The sequence below is a fragment of the Leucopleurus acutus genome (assembly GCF_964270905.1).
Source record: "Leucopleurus acutus genome assembly, chromosome: 7".
Taxonomy (NCBI): domain Eukaryota; kingdom Metazoa; phylum Chordata; class Mammalia; order Artiodactyla; family Delphinidae; genus Leucopleurus; species Leucopleurus acutus.
In genome coordinates this window covers 95,395,806-95,413,031 of record NC_139150.1, presented here as the reverse complement: position 1 = coordinate 95,413,031, position 17,226 = coordinate 95,395,806, and the positions used below count along the sequence as shown (strand labels likewise).

At 41.9% G+C, this 17,226-nt stretch overlaps 1 protein-coding gene across 2 annotated transcripts in view; it reads right to left on the bottom strand.

The window, feature by feature from the left end:
- Nucleotides 1-51: 51 nt before the first annotated feature.
- The window catches only part of SYK (spleen associated tyrosine kinase), a 95,096-nt gene continuing 77,921 nt past the window's right edge, over nucleotides 52-17,226 (bottom strand). For both annotated transcript variants that reach the window (XM_082841984.1, XM_082841985.1), the window contains 4 exons: nucleotides 16,964-17,153; nucleotides 5,606-5,746; nucleotides 4,095-4,207; nucleotides 52-1,313 (listed from right to left, as the gene is read on the bottom strand). In XM_082841984.1, coding sequence (XP_082698110.1) covers nucleotides 1,241-1,313; nucleotides 4,095-4,207; nucleotides 5,606-5,746; nucleotides 16,964-17,153 — 517 coding nt within the window. In that variant the 3' untranslated portion in view covers nucleotides 52-1,240. The remainder of the gene's footprint in view (nucleotides 1,314-4,094; nucleotides 4,208-5,605; nucleotides 5,747-16,963; nucleotides 17,154-17,226) is intronic.

Here is a 17,226-nt window from a genome sequence, read left to right as displayed (position 1 = left end):
GTACACTTTTAAATGTCTTAGGTACCACTGAAGACAAGATGGTCTGAGTTTATGTGTCTCGACTGACCTAAGAAGGATGGCTACAGCAAATCTGATATCAATGGGCTGGTAATCTGCATGAGATCAAACATTAGCCAAGGATTAACTAAGACTCAGGTACTAGAAAAAAGTTCTTGGGTCTTGTATCTTCAACCCAAAGTCATACTCAATGAGGTTTACTTGTGGAGAGGGTCAGGATCTGTGGCTTTATTGTGAATTGATACTTGCCTTACAAATTCCTCTTTAGATGACCTTGGCCACCAGGTTGTCCCTCACTATGAATACAGAAAAAGTCAGGGAATTCTGGCTGCAGCCCCTCTCTAGGGGAGAGCAAGCTTGGACCCCACTAAGCAGACGACAGCCCGCTGTACCCTGCTGTCTGTCCTAGGTCAGACCTGAGAGGACAGACATCCTCTTCCCTACTGGGTCTCCACGAAGAACTTTATTTATTAGTCTCCAGTCAAGTACAGTCTTCAGAGAGGCTTTTGGGGGGAAAGGAAGCCAAGCCAATTCATTCCAACAGGCTCCATTTTTCATACAGATGTGAGTCTTCTGCCTCAGAACACATAGAGCAAAAGCAGTATCCATACTTTTTATTTTCCCTTAACTGGGCTACAGGCTTAGAAATTGCAGTGGTCCAGCCTGATGTTTTTAAGCCTCAAAACACTTTTATCGGGGAATGTTTTTCAGTGGCAGGGCTCAGTCTTGGGACCTGTAGGAGCCATGTTCTGGAGGCAGTCAAACCTCTTCTCCTCTCCCTTCCTTCCCTCCACGGCAGGCATCACAAGCCAAGGGCACCCTCTGGCCACTGAAAATGCAGCCGAAATGGGCAAGAGGGTTCAGCACCCCATGGTGATGCTGGGTATTCAAATGCAGCCCAGGAGCCCGAGAACTGAAAAGACAGAAAGAAATTTGGAAACAAATCCTGCAAATAACCTGCCACACAGACAAGAAACACACATGAATCCAGGGGACCCTTGGTCCTGGTGTCCGTCTGTCTTCCCACCGCTCGTCTGGGACGGGTTGCTTTGTGGAGGGCGTGTTCCAGGACAGGCTTTGGGGAACGACAGTCAGTGGAACATTCCACCTGAGCTGGCTCTCCCGGGCGGAGGAAGATGGAAACTCAAAATCAAAGCATTGGAATAGTCTTCCCTCGACTGCTCATTTGCTCAAAGGCAGTCACAGACGGGCGCGGGAGCCGTTAGTTAACCACATCGTAGTAGTAATTGCGCAGCCGCAGTTCCACTGCTACAAATCCGGGCCTGTTCTCCACGCTGCAAAGGGAAGAGAGGCATTATTGTTTGTTATCAATGCTTGTGAAAAAGTGCTGGTCACAGCAGGGGTCTTTGCAGGCCAAGCGCTAGTGGAGTGGCGGCGCCCCACTTCCTCATGAGCCTGCGGTCACACTGCATCCCTGCTCTAAGTATGGCTGACCAGAAGCCTCTGGGGAATACAGTGTTAGGCCCACCCCAGACCTAAAGAACCCAATCTGCATTCAACAAGGTCCCCAGGTGACTCCTGTCCACCTTAAAGATGGGAAAGTTTTGTCCTCAAAGTCAGGATCTTTTAACCGCAGGTTCAGAGACTGTCTCCTTATGACCTAGCAAAACAGAACGTGTCTGAAAATACTTAGTTGGTCAGTGTGCTGCAGATATATATTTAACGTTTGACTCAATCTTTTTTTTAAAAAAATGTGGACACAATTTAAACTTCCCCTCCCCACACCCCAATCAGATGGCTCTGGATTTTCTGAAAAGACGCTGCTATTCTAAACCTTAACGTGGCCAGGCCTTACTTCTGTCACTGTTGGCAGGTGAGGCGATGATGTATATAAACCATGGGTAAAAGTTTTTTTAACAACTTGCAACCTCTAAACAAACTTCTATAGACATCTCTGCTTTCTCTAACATGGGCATACTGAACAGAATCAGTTGGAAGCAAGTATTTCTTAAAATTCGGAGAGTCTATCCTTGCTTGGAAGTTAATTTTATTTTGCAAGATTTTTGGCTATATTGCAAGTGGGTAAAACTGCCCAAAAAGTGACATAGAACTTGAGGTGAAACTGCATGAACTGTCCACATTCAACCTTTTTGACCTACAACAACTGTGATTTCACATGGTTCAGTCTAGTTATAAGAGAACAGCCAGGGACCACCCATGGGAACCAAGAATCATTTATTGTTATAAGGGCAGGGTGGCTTCTACAGAACCAAAATAGGTTGTCTTGTCAAAGGGCATCAAACAAATGGTTGTACCTACAGCTTTCAAGAGCAGGCAATAAAACTGCGTAAAAATATCAGCCATCTGTGGTCATGTCTATAGACCACACTCACTGTGCGAAGATGTCTCTGGCCACCACATTGTGTTGCAGGAGGGGACGTGATGGCCAAGCCTGGGATGTAGGACCATGTGTGGAAACCTGTGTCCACACGGAAGGAAAGCCTCCCTCCTGCTACTAAACTTCAAGCCAAAGAACACAACTTCAACATCTTTGCCAAACAGGGTGTTCTACTCCTACCATGGGGATCCAAATGCACCAAGAGTCCCTTTGAGTCTTGCTATAAGGGTTTCATCCACCCAGCAGCCTAGCACCAAGCAAACAAACTAGTGTAGGGAAACAGGAGTACAGACTGGCCCTCAGCAAAGACACCTGGTCAGGTTTCCCAGGGAATCTCTCCTTTATACCATGGGTGAGGTTGCCTCTAGGACATCACTGAGCTTCTGCAGAGGAGGGTGGCCAAGTGTCCTGTGTGTGTGCCAGCGTCCTGGTCACTCCCGACTACATGGACCTGGGGTGCTTTTTCCGCTCTGACCCTCGTGCCCAGTGGGGGCATTTCCGGCACTCAAGCTCCTCAACCTGCAGTTCTTGGTTGGAATGCCCCTCCCTAAAAGAGGCCAGTATGGACTCTCCAATGGAAGTATGACCCTCCCCCCAAAACTCTCTACTCTCATTCAAAGCTCCCTGTAGCTTGCTCTATAGCACCCATCACAATACATAATCAGGCGTTTATGTTGGGGTTAATTTGTTTCCTGTTTGCCTAGCCCAGAATTGTAACCTCCATGAGGAAAGTGGCAGGGAAATAACTGCCCTCTCTCTTGCTGACCCTGGGTCACTTCTAGATAATAATGAGATTCTTCACTTCCACTCCCAGCTACAGTTGTGGAAGATGCTTCCCGGGGAGTTGCAGAATCCCTGGTGGCATCTGAAAGCACCTGAAATATCCATCATCCTGAAGATACTCTTGCAATATCAGCTGTCATATCTGAGAACAAACCTGACCCTTGAAGTATCAAATCTACTGGCAGATATATGAGCTCCCCCAGATGACAGACCTGCATCATTGCCAAGTTGCAAGGGCGCTATATGCACACTTCAGTGTCAGAGGGACAGAGACCATGGCTTGGAGGTTTCCCCATGATGCATGTCCAGGCTGCCAAACCTAGGCAAGGTCAAAGGCCACGTCCCTGATTCTTAGGTGCAGTGTGTTTCCCTTGCCAGCTGAGCTGCCCTGGACATCACCTGCCTACAACGTCACATGTGCTCTACCAGGCAGGCCATGTGAGGTCCCTCAGTGCAGACTCTAGGGCCACTGTTCCAAGTTCTGAGTTGCTTCTGGGAAGTGCTACCTTGGCCAATCCATCTGTGAACTGGCCACCATCCGTGGTCATGCCTCACTCTGAAAGGTGGTCAGGAATTAGGAAGTATGACATCCCCCTGCTAAGTACCTCTGCCATCCGCTCATGCCAAAATAGCACGTATCACCAGACCAGACCCTTAAGCGTATGTTTTTACTTTGACTACCCCTCCACCCTTTGGCCAATATTATCTACGTTTAAATTTTGATATCCCGAATTAGAGTAATTGTCTATACTCTTTAGACTAAAGAATATAAGTGTGTGGTCCAGGAAGCAAGACCTCTCCCCCCATTGTTTGTTTAGAAAGGAGCCCATCCCTGATTCATGAAAAGACAGAATTCATGCTCCTTTTTAGTGCTCGGCAATTCTATCTGCCTCCAGAGCATTGGGCTAAATGGCAGGAAGGGCTGGGTACTCACTCATAGGTCCAGCACAGGGTCATCAGCTCGTACATCTCTCTTGGACACCCTGGAGGGCACCCCATCCTCTCTCCTTTCTCCAGCATAGCAGAAACTTCACTGCCTTTCATTCCCTAAAACACACAAAATATTCTTGAGCTTTTTAAACATAGCACGCAGCAAAACAAAACAAATACATCCTACCCCCCAAAAGAAACAAAAGAGTACATGCTGTGTGATTTCAACTATATAAAGTACAAAAAATAGGAGCACCTAATCTATTTTTTTAATATTTATTTGGCTGCTCTGGGTTTTAGTTGCAGCACACGGGATCTTCATTGTCACGTGCAAGATCTTTAGTTGTGGCATGTGGGATATTTTTAGCTGTGGCATGTGGGATCTAGTTCTCTGACCAGGGACCGAACCTGGGCCCCCCTCATTGGAAGCGTGGAGTCTTAACCACTGAACCACCAGGGAAGTACCAGGAGCACCTAATCTATGATGCTAGAAGTCAGATGGGTTACCCTTGGGGCAAGTTTTGTGTGTGCAAGGGGAAAGGGGGACTTCTGTTCTGTTTCTTCATTTGGGGGCTGGCTTCATGGGTGTGTCCCAATTGTGAAAATCCATCAAGCTGTGGCCTAGGATTTGTGCACTTTTCAGTATATATATATATATATATATATATATATATGAAAAAAATCGAAAAAAGGTAACAGCTACAAATTTGATAATGGCAATAGCCATTATTTCTATTTCAAATCTAATAAATGGTGATTTGGGTATATATTTGATGAAATAAAATTTATATTTTAAGGCAGGACAAGAAAAAAATTAAACATAAACTTCTGTGTTTGTTTGGACATTCTCCCTCCCTCCCTGCTGTGCAGTGTGCACCTGCATTACACATTAACCAGAGCTCCTCAAAGATGGGAGTGTCTGCTTGACCATAAAGATCACTGTTTTTCCTTTCTTCTGACACTAGCACTGTAACTTCTTTAAAAAATAGTGCTCTTTCCTAGCTCTGTAGGTCATGGTGACTTGCCGCTCCCTCTGCACATGTTTACCTGGACTATGTATCCCTAGTGACCTTTATGTAAAATATTGGTATGTCATTTTGACGTATGATCCTTTGTCTCAAAAATATATATGACTGTGCCTTTGACTTCTAACGGTGGAACAGTTCTCAGAGCTTTCCGAGAATCTACTTCCTGGGTTATAGTCCTCAGTTTGGCTCAAATAAAATTCCCTTTTACCCTTCTTAACTTGATAGTTAATTGAATTTTCGTTGACATATTTTATGCATATTTATATGTGTAATACACAATTTAAAAAAACCCACATACTGTCCAGATAGCTTCAAATATTTCTTTCAGTTTAGAATAAAGTGAGATCATATTCACCCCCCACTCTCAAAAGATAAAGACTCAGAAAGGGTGTCCAGATTTGATGATTTTCAGGGTCCTTTAAAGATAATCTGGGGCTTATCTGTTTTGATGGTCTGTTAATTAGGAAATGAAACAAATGTAGCTCACCCGATACGGCTTCTGCCCGTAAGAAAATGCTTCCCACATTAACACTCCAAAGCTCCAGACGTCACTCTTGCTGGAGAACTTGTAGTAGTTGATGCATTCCGGAGCGTACCACTTCACGGGCCACTTCCCGTGGGTCTGGGCCTGAAAACCAAGCACATAAAGAGATGTTTCATTAAGAATAAAATGGTGGACATCATGTTTGTTCATAGCAGCACTATTCACAACAGCCAAAGGTGGAAGCAACCCAAATGTCCATCGACAAATGAATGGATAAACAAAATGGGGTATATTGATACAGTGGAGTATCATTCAGCCTTAGGAAGGAAGGGAACTCTGATACACGCCACGACATGGATGAACCATACGGTTACCCTTTATTATGCTCAGTGAAGTAGGCAATTCAAGTCACTAAAGGACAAATATTGCATGATTCCACTCATCTGATGCCCCTGGAGTAGTCCCATTCATAGAGACAGAAAGTAGAATAATGGTTGCCTGGGGCTGTGGAGAGAGGGTGGGATGGAGAGTAGCTGTTTAATGGGTATAGAGTTTCGGTTTGGGAAGATGAAAAGAATTCCAGAGATGGGTTGTGAGCAAAGTGAATGTACTGAACATTACTAAACTGTACCCTTAAAGACAGTTAAGATGGTAAAATTTATGTTATGTGCATTTTACCATAATTAAAAAAAAGAAATAAAATCATGACTCACGAAATGCCTGTGTGTATATATCTGGTCTGAATCTTAAAAATATGTTAAATCTTAACATCTTAAATTTTAAAAATTTAAATACATATTTTTAAGGTTCAGACTGAATTTTTTGTATTTTTTAGTCGCTTTCTCTTACCTCTTCCTTTGTCTACTCACAGCTTCTTGGAGGTTGGCGTGGCAATGTAAGAGTCAGGCCTGAATATTACTTCATGGTTTTGCTCCAAGAAATACTAGGTTGTTCATAATATATTTAACTATTACTGTACATTTGTCTACATCTTTAAGCCAACACTGTTTTGGGGGAGACGGTTTGCTGGTATTTAAAACAAAGTTGTAAACTTTCTAATTTAAAAAAGCAGGTGCTAGTAAAGAGATAAAAATCTTGCCTAGCAAAACTCTTTCTTTGGGGCTTTAGGGTTCAGTGTGGTGTAATGAAGTCTTGATACCTCCCATGGAAGTCACTCTAACCTGGGTGACATCTCTTGAAGTGGAGGGAGGGAGGTGAGTTGCCCTACGGTGGTCAGAGGAGACAACTCGGGGATATCAATCTGAGACCACAGGTGCTAGGGCACTTCTCTAAATGACACACTGCTTATATGTCTGTCTCATTCATGTTATGTATTATTTCTAGATTTTGATTTCAAAAGTTGTGAACAATCTAGTCATGTGTGTTATTTCAAGTTTATTCTGAATTTTAAACTGATCACAAGATAAACCTTTGACAAACCCTAAATATGATGAAAAGGGAACCTCTCTCCACCACAAACTCCAAATCCTCACCAAGAGAGACAGCATGTTTGATCGTTTTTCTTGAATCCTTCCAGAAAAATCTACATATAAGTATAAACTGGTAATATATGCTTTCTTGAGGGGTAATCAAGCTATAGGTATATACATTTTGCACTTTTTACTTTTTCTACTTAACCATGTGTCATAGATATATGTCTATGTCAGCACATGCAAAGAAAGTCACTTTTAGGAGAGTTAATTGTATGCTTCGCATAAATCTGCTACAACTGATTTAACCAGCCTCCTACTGAGAGGTCATTAAGTCGTTTCCTGATTTTTGCTATTACACATCATGCTAGAATGAACATTACTGACAGTGTGTATCTTCCATGTATGTAGAGTACTTGTAAGGAGTTGCTGGATTAAAGGGCATTTGCATTTACAGTCCTGCTGCACAAACTCACGCTGTCATGCACAGTTCTCTGAGCACTGAGCTAATCTGCTTTCATCACTATAATTTCTCTTTAATCTTGCTTAACTCTTTAATGTTTTCCATTTCACTTTGTTTTCTTAAAGAAATTCTCCATGTTCCCATCTTTTCATTTGTGTTCAGTCTCTTTTAGCTGCTTCTAACATGGCTTCTTTTTTTTGTACAGTATGATGATTGAGACACGTATATGTTGCAAAATGTTTACAACATAAGGTTAGTTAACACATCCTTCACCTGACAAAATTGCTAATTTTTGTTGTCACTGTTGTAATGGTGAGAACACTTAAGATCTACTTTCTCAGTAACTTCCAAGTACTATACAATGTAGTACTGTTAACTCTAGGCACTGAGCTGCAGATTAGATTCCCAGAATTTATTCCTCTTATAACTAGAACTTTGTACCCTTTGACCAACATCTTCTCATTTCCCCCACCTCCCAAACCCTGGCAACCAAAATCTACTCTCTGTTTCTATGAGTTTGGCTTTTTAAAATTCCTCATATAAATGATATCATACAGTATTTGTCTTTCTCTGACTTATTTCATTTAGCATAATGCCCTCAAGGTCCATCTATGTTATTGCAAATGGCAAGATTTCCTTCTTTTTTATGTCTGAATATATCCTATATATTTGTCTACAGTTTTAAGCCAACACACACATACACACACACACACATGCACACACACACACATACACGTATCATATTTTCTTTATCCATTCATCTATTGATGGATATTAGGTTGTTTCCGTGTCTTGGCTATTGTAAATAATGCTGTAATGAACATGGGGGTAAAGATATCTTTACGAGATAGTGATTTCATTACCTTTGGATACATATACAGAATGGGATTGCCAGATGATACAGTAGTTCTATTGTTAATTTTTGAGGAAACTCCATACTGCTTTCCATAGTGGCTGCACCAATTTACATTCCCACCAACAGTGTACAAGGATTCCCCTTTCTCCATATCCTCAACAACACTTGTTATCTCTTATCTTTTTGGTGATCGCTATTTTAACAGGTATGAAGAGAATCTCGTTGTGGTTCTGATTTGCATTTCTCTGATGCTTAGTGATGTCAAATACCCTTACATGTATTTGTTGGCCATATGAATGTCTTCTTTTGTCATAGAAATATAGAAAAAAATAGAATACTTCTATTCAGGTCCTTTGCCCATTTAAAAATCTGATTATTTGGGGGGCTTTACTATTGAGTTGTATGAGTTACTTATATATTTTGGATAATTACCAATTATCAGATAGATGGCTTGCAAATATTTTCTCCCATTCTGTAGGTTGAACTTTCATCCTGTTGATGTTTCTTTTGTTGTACAGAAACTTTTTAGTTTGATGTAGTCCCACTTGTTGATTTCTGCTTTTGTTGCATGTGCATTTGGTGTCATATCCAAAAAATCATTGCCAAGACCAACACTGAGGAGCTTTTTCCATATGTTTTCTTCTAGGAGTTTTATGGTTTCAAGTCTTACAATCAAGTCCTTAATCCATTTTGAGTTAATTTTTGTGAATGTTATAATATAGAGGTCCAATTTCATTCTTTTGCATGTGAATATCCAGTTTTTTAACACTATTTATTGAAGAGACTATTTTTTCCCCATTGAACATTCTTGACTCTCTTGTCAAATATTAGTTGACTATATATGCATAGGTTTATTTCTAGTTTCTTGATTCTGTTCCATTGATCTATGTGTCTGTTTCTATGTCAGTACCACACTGTTTTGATTACTACAGTTTTGTAGCATAGTTTGAAATCAGGAAGCATAATGCTTTCAGCTTTGTTCTTTCTCAAGATTGCTTTGGCTATTCAGGGTTTTTTTGGGTTCCATATGAATTTTAGGATTATTTTTTCTATTTTTGTGAAAAATGCCACTGGAATTCTAATAGGGATTTGTATTGAATCTATAGATGGCTTTGGGTAGTGTAGTCATTTTAACAATATTAACTCTTCTGATCCATGAACACAGGTTATCTTTCCATTTCTTCAATTTTTTTTCATCAATTTCTTATTTTTGGTACATAGATCTTTCACTTTCTTGGTTAAATTTATCCCTAAGTATTCTATTGCTTTGATGCAATTGTAAATGAGATTTTTTTCCTTTATTTCTTTTTCGGATAGTTCACTATTAGTGTATAGAAATGCAACTGTTTTTTGTGTGTTGATTTTGTATCTTGCTATTTTACTGAATTTGTTGATTAGTTTTCAGTTTTTTGAGGGAGACTGTAGGGTTTTCTATATACAGTTGACCCTTGAACAATGGGGGTGCCGACACTTCACACAGTCAAAAATCCATATATAACCTTACAGTTGGCCCTCTGTATCCACAGTTCTGCATCCATGGATTCAACCCATAGTGGATTGTGTAGTACTGTAGCACATACTAATGAAAGAAATCCATGTGTAAGTGGACCTGCACAGTTCAAATCTGTGTTGTTCAAGGGTCAACTGTATAAGATCATGTCATCTGCAAATAGAGATGAGGTAATTTTGGTTTATAAGCCTTTTATTTCTCTTCTTTTTTTTCTTTCTTTCTTTCTTTTTTTTTTTTTTTTTTTTGCCTAATTGCTCTGGCTAGGACTTCCAGTACTGTTTAATCAGTGGTGTGAGTGGGCACCCTTGTCTTATTCCTTATCTTAGATGAAAAACTTTCAACCTTTCTCCACTGAGTCCAATGTTAGCTGTAGGCTTGCCATACATGGCCTTTATTGTGTTGAGGTATGTTCCTTCTATACTGACTTTTTTGAGACTGTGTATTATGAAATGATGTGAATTATGTCAAATGCTTTTTCTGCACCTAATAAGATGACCATATGATTTTTATCTTTCACTCTATTAATGTGGGGTATCATATTTATTGATTTGAGTATATTGAACTATCCTTGAATTCAAGAATAAATCCCACTTGACCATGGTGTATGATCTTTTTAACGTGTTGTTCAATTTAGTTTGCTAGTATTTTGTTGAGAATTTTTGCATCTATGTTCATCAGGGATATTGGCCTATAGTTTTCTTTCCTTGTATCTGGCTTTTGTATCAGGATAATGTTGGCCTTGAAAAATGAATTTGAGAGTATTTCCTCCTCTTCCATTTTTGGGAATAGTTTGAGAAGGACTGGCGTTAATTCTTCTTGATATGTTTAATAGAATTCTCTTGTAAATTCTGTTAGGTCCATTTGGTCTAAAGCACAAGTCAAGTCCAATGTTTCCTTATTGATTTTCTGTCTCTATGACTTATCCATTGTTAAAAGTGGGGTATTGAAGACTGCTACTATTATTATATCGTTATCTATTTCTCCCTTTAGATATGTTAATATTTGATTAATATATTCAGGTTCTCCAATGTTGGGTACATGTATATTTACAATTATTTTACTTCTTAATGAATTGACCCCTTTACTATTATAAGATGACTGACCTCCTTTGTCTCTTGTACCAGTTTCTGGATTAAAGTCTGTTTTGTCTGATATAAACATAGGTATACCTGCTACTTCTTGGTTTACATTTGCATGGAATATATTTTTCTATCCCTTCACTTTGAGTTTTTCTGTGTTCCTAAAGTTGAAATGAGTCTCTTGTAGGCAGCATATAGTTGACTTTTTTTTTGTCCATTCAGCCACTGTATGCTTTTTTGATTGGAAAATTTCATCCATTTACAATTAAAGTAATTATTCATAGGTAAAGACTTACTAATACCATATTACGGTTTTCTGGATGTTTTAAATTTCTTTTGCTCCTTTCTTCCTCTCTGTCTTCCTTTTTGATTTGATGAATTTCCATAGTGGTATACTTTGCTTCCCTTTTCTCTATCTTGTATGTATCTATAGCAAGTTTTTGACTTGTGGTTACCCTGAGGCTTACATAAAACATCTTATAAATATAAGTCTATTTTAAGGTGATAACAGCTTAACTTCGATTATATGCAGAAACTCTACCCTTGTACCCCTCCCCACATGTTATGTTTTGTTTTGTTTTGTTTTTTGCGGTATGCGGGCCTCTCACTGTTGTGACCTCTCCCGTCATGGAGCACAGGCTCCAGACGCGCAGGCTCAGCCAGCCATGGCTCACAGGCCCAGCTGCTCCGCGGCGTGTAGGATCTTCCCGGACTGGGACACGAACCCATGTCCCCTGTATCGGCAGGTGGACTCTCAACCACTGTGCCATGAGGGAAGCCCATGTTATGTTTTTGATATCACAATTTATGCCTTTTTATATCATGTATCCATTAACAAATTATTGTAGCTATAGCTGTTTTTAATACTTCTGTTCTTTAATCTTTATATCAGCATTAAGTGATTAACACAACACCATATTAGAGTAATGGGGTATGCTGAATTTGACTATATACTTACCTTTATCAGTACGTTTTATATTTTCATATGCTTCCATGTTACTAATTAGCTTCCTTTTATTTCAGCTTGAAGAACTCAGAATTTCTTGTAAGGAAGATCTAGTGGTGATAAACTCTCTCAGCTTTTGTTTGCCTAGGAAAGTCTTTGTCTCACCTTCCTTTCCGAAGGACAGTTTTGGAACATAAAGTATTCTTGGTTGGCAATGTTTTTCTTTCAGAACTTTGAATGTATCATTCCACTCTCTCCTGGCCTGTAGGTTTGTGCTGAGAAATCTGGTGGTAGCCTTACGGGAGCTCCCTTGTAAGGGACAAGCTTTTTTTCCTCTTGCTGTTTTTAAGATTCTCTCTTTGCCTGATTTTTGACAATTTTATTATTTTGTGTCTTGGAGAAGATCTATTTGAATTGAATTTATTTGGGGACCTATGAGCTTCATGAACTTGGATGTCCAAATCTCTCCTCAGATTTGGGAAGTCTCAGCCATTATTTTTTTTATTTTTAATTTTTTGTTTTCAGTACGCGGGCTTCTCACTGCTGTGGCCTCTCCCGTTGCGGAGCACAGGCTCCGGACGCACAGGCTCAGCGGCCATGGCTCACGGGCCCAGCCGCTCCACAGCATGTGGGATCTTCCCGGACCAGGGCACGAACCCATGTCCCCTGCATCAGCAGGAGGACTCTCAACCACTGCGCCACCAGGGAAGCCCTCAGCCATTATTTTTAAAAATAAGTTCTCTGCCCCTTTCACCCTCTCTTCTTCTTGGACTTCAGAAATATATAACTTGTTTCTCTTAATGGTGTCCCATAAGTCCCATAGGCTTTCCTCACTTCTTTTTATTCTTTTTTCCTTTTTGCTCCTCTGACTAGCTAATTGCAAATGATCTGTCTTTGACTTCACTGATTCTTTCTTCTGCTTGGTCCAGTTTGTGGTTGAAACTCTCATTGAATTCTTCAGTTCAGTCTTTGTATTGTACAACTCCAAAAGTTCTGTTTGCTTCTTTTTTATGTTCTCTATGTCTTCGTTGAACTTATTTTTGTACTGTTTTTCTGATTTTTATTAAATTGTTTATCTGTGTTCTTCTGTAGCTCTCTGAGCAGAAGAATTATTTTGAATTGTTAGACAATCTGTGTATCTCCATTTTGGGGGGATCAGTTATTGGGAGTTTACCATGTTATTTTGGTTGTGTCATGTTTCCCTGATTCTTCATGATCCTTGAAGCCTTGTGTAGGCATCTGTACATTTGAAGATGCAGCCACCTCTTCCAGACTGTATGGGGTGACTTCAGTAAGGAAGGACTTTCACCTGTGGGTGGGAGCATGCTGGAGCATACTTTGACCCTGGGTCTAGGGCATGGGTCCCCAACCCCTGGGCCAAAGACCAGTACTGGGCTGTACAGCAGGAGGTAAGCAGCAGGCAAGCGAGAAAAGCTTCATCTGTATTTACAACCACTCCCCATTGCTTGCATTACCACCTGAGCTCCGCCTCCTGTCAGATCAGTGGCAGCATAGATTCTCATAGGAGCACGAACCCTGCTGTGAACGGCACATGCAAGGGATCTATGCTGCGTGCTCCGTATGAGAATCTAATGCCTGATGATCTCAGGTGGAGCTGAGGTGGTGATGCTAGCTCTGGGGAGTGGCTGTAAATACAGATTATCATTAGCAGAGAGGTTTGACTGCACAGAGCCCATAATAAATCAGTTGCTTGCAGACTCATATCAAAACCTTATCAGTGAGTGGCAAGTGAAAACAAGCTCCAGGCTCCCACTGATTCTGCATTATGGTGAGTTGTATAACTATTTCATTATATGTTACAATGTAGTAATAATAAAAATAAAGTACACAATACATGTAATGTGCTTGAATCATCCCCAAACCATCCCCACCCCCGGTGTGTGGAAAAACTGTCTTCCACAAAACTGGTCCCTGGTGCTGAAAAGGTTGGGGACTGCTGGTCTAGGGTACAGGATATCAAGTGCAAGGGTATGTGATGGCTCCAGGTCTGGGGGTAGGGCTTGATGTTTCACTTGCTTACATCTCTGTGGTTCACAAAACAACAACTGTGTGCTCCTTGGCAATAGCTATAGGGGATCTGCAGTGGCTTCAAGTGCTGTTGGGGTCCTCAGTGGTACCTCCAGGCCCAGCAGCTAGGGACCAGGCAGGTGTTGGCAGTGGCCAGAGCCAGTGGTGTGCATATACTCAGCTGTGGGGGCTGGCTGCAGCTGCCTCTGTAGTGACTGGGGCTGGCTGCAAAACACATAGTGGCAAGGGCTGGGCCTAGCAGCACAGGTTGAGGCCAACTGTGGGTGCGCTAGCAGCTGCAGTGACCCTGGGCTACTGACATGCTCTTTTGTGGCTGCAGAGACTTGCCGTGGGTACATGCATGGCACTAAAGGTGATGGGAGTTGGGCTGACAGTGGGTAAGTGTACAGCTGCAGGTGAGCCCAGTGGTGCAGGCCAGTGACAGGAGACAGGGCTATATCCAAGCCCACAAGATGCCATAGGGGCCTTGGCTGTCAGAGTGTGCTCCTGCAGCTGCACAGGCTCATCCCAGGTATATGCACAGCAGTGGAGGCCAGTAATGGGATTTGAGCTGGCAGTGTGCAGGTGCACAGCTGCAGGAGATAGCCATGAGTGCACACATGCTGGTGGGGATCAGCCACTGGGGTCCAGGCTGCCACTCTGCATGCAAGCAGCTGCAGCAGCTGGAGCGGGCTGCCGGTATGGATCCTGCTCCCCAGTGGGTGAGGTGGGGGGAGTAGGGAGGGACTCAGGTGGCTGGTGAATTAGAAAACCTGTAGGGCAAAAACCCTCAGCAGTGAAATCTGTGGGGAGTCCATGATGAGATCCTGCGTGATGAAAGCTGGGGGGATCTGCAGCATCTGCAAGGGCGGTTGAAGTCCTCAGTAGTGAAGGCTGCTGGGGTTCCTTTGCAGAGTAGGTCACCAGGAACCATGCTCACTCCTGCTGTGTAGCGGATAGTGGTAGCCCCCACTCTTCTCCCTTCTTCCTTGTTCCTAGCTGTCTCTAGACAGCTCAGCTTTGCTGGCCTCTGGGTTGGGTGAAACTGAAGCAGGTCCTTCGTGCACTGCTCCAAAAGGCTGGGGAAGCTGGTTGCTCACCCTGCTTTCCCTTTCCTGGTGAAGAGAACTCTTTCTAGCTGGGTTCTTGCCTCCACTGAGCAGTGCTGACCTGAGGGATGGGATGACGTAAGCAAAATTAAGCTATTGTTCCTTCCCTTTTTATGTAGTTATTCTCAAGTTTTTCGTTCCACTGTGCTGCTAAAGCTTCTTAAGTGGACTCCAGCATTCTCCCAGAGCTGTTTCATTCACGGATAGCTGTCTAACTGTTGATCTTTGTTGGGGGACAGAAGCCAGGGTCTCCTACTCCATCATCTTGTTCCTGATCCTTTGCCTTTTACTTCTATACTGCCTTCTATATTTTCTTCCCCACTGATTTTCAGAGATTCACTGGTTTACTTTCAATGGTATGTTGTTTAATATCTGTGGCAGTTGAAAAAATTGGCCCTCGTGTTCTTTGACATTCCTCCCCGCTCCCTTGAATATGGGTGGTCTGTGGCTGCTCTGACCAATAGAATCAGTGGACATGACTCTGAGTCAGTTCCTGGGCCCTGAACTTAGGAGCCTGGCGGCCTCCACTTCCTGCCTCTTGAGTAACTTGCTCTTAGGACCCAGCTGCCATGCTGTGAGTAAGCTCAGGGGCACATGCAGAGGCCACATGTAGTTAAGTTATTGTTTAATGGGTACAGCCCAGTGGAGGTCCCAGACCACAGCCCATGTCAAATCAGTCATTCGCTGTGTGAGTGAGCAGAGTGGAAATAAATCCTCTGCCCCCTTGGAACCACCTCCTGAGACACTGTGTGGAGCACAGATGCACCATTTCCACCAAGCTCTGCCTACAGTGTAGAACTGTGTGTAAATAAATGCTTGGCATTGTTTTAATGCACTAAGTTTTGGGATTATTTGTCATCTCAACTTCTTCGTCTCCTCTTTGAGTCCTTGTTTTAGTCTATATTTTCTTCTAATTATCTTGATGAAGTGCATGTTACAAAGTGTCTCCAACATAAAATCTATTTTTTTCTGGTGTGCATGTGTGATTGTTATTCTAGGCTATTGTTCCCTTTGCTCCATCTCCCAGCAGTCCCTGCAAAGGGCTCACTTAATACTTTTCTCATGATGGCTCATTTCTGAAGCAGCTTTGCTTTGGGGCCAGCTTCTCTATGAAGAATGGAGTGAGGAGCTGTGATGGGAGCTCTGCTACTGTTGCTCATACCTTTGTGCTGACCCTTAGCTGACCAAGAGCTGCTATCTGCTGCTATCTGTCATACCCACACCTGGCTCTCAGAGAAAGGGTGGGTGGGTAGGTGTGGATACTTAGCCATATTTCTCCAGCCACTCCAGGGTGTGGCACACAGGGCAATCCCACAGATCCCATCCTGCCATTCACTAGTTAGATATTCAAGGTATGCTGTCTATTTCTGAGGTGGCTGGACATTCCCAGGGACCTGAAGAGGTGAGAATCTGTTCTTGGTACACTCTTCCACCACCTGGTCTCAATCCTAGTACATCTTCTAATTGATCAACATAGACTCTACAAACAGACTGTGATTGAATTCATATGAGGATGGGGCTTTCTTATTTTTTCCCCTTCTTTTAGTTGCTATTAGTTCATTTGAGGGTTCAGAGAGGAGCTTTGAAAAGTCCTGCAAGAGTCAACTTGTTCAACGCATATTTTCCAAAACAATTTAACAAAGGAATTCTATTCTTGTTTTTTTCCAAATGAATCATCATTAATACCTTGATTCCCTATTGCTCCAAGGAACATAGTTTGGAAGATACTATTTTGAGTAAATCCCAAGTTGTGACATATTAGAGTATTTCCATTTTTTTAAACAATAGAATCAAAGCTTAAGAAGAAAATTTCTTACATAGTTATTTTTAAATAGGGAAATTGCTTCTTGAAATCCTACCATAATAAATTAAGAAAACATACGTTTGCATTTCAGATTTTTACTACCTGATGCTCTGAATACTGGCTAAGTTGTTCCTACCTTGTAGTAGTTTTCATCAGCACGAAGTGCTTTGGAAAGTCCAAAATCACTGATCTTGGCATAATGTTGAGTAACCAGCAATACATTTCTTGCAGCCAGATCTCTGTGCACAAAATTGCACTCTTCCAAATACTTCATTCCCATAGACACCTGATGAACCAGCTCTATGATGTTCTTATCCTTGACATGCCTGAAAGTCACAAATGTGTTATTAGTGATAGTGAACAAGAGTTCGTTTTAGAACAACCAGCCATGCACACAGA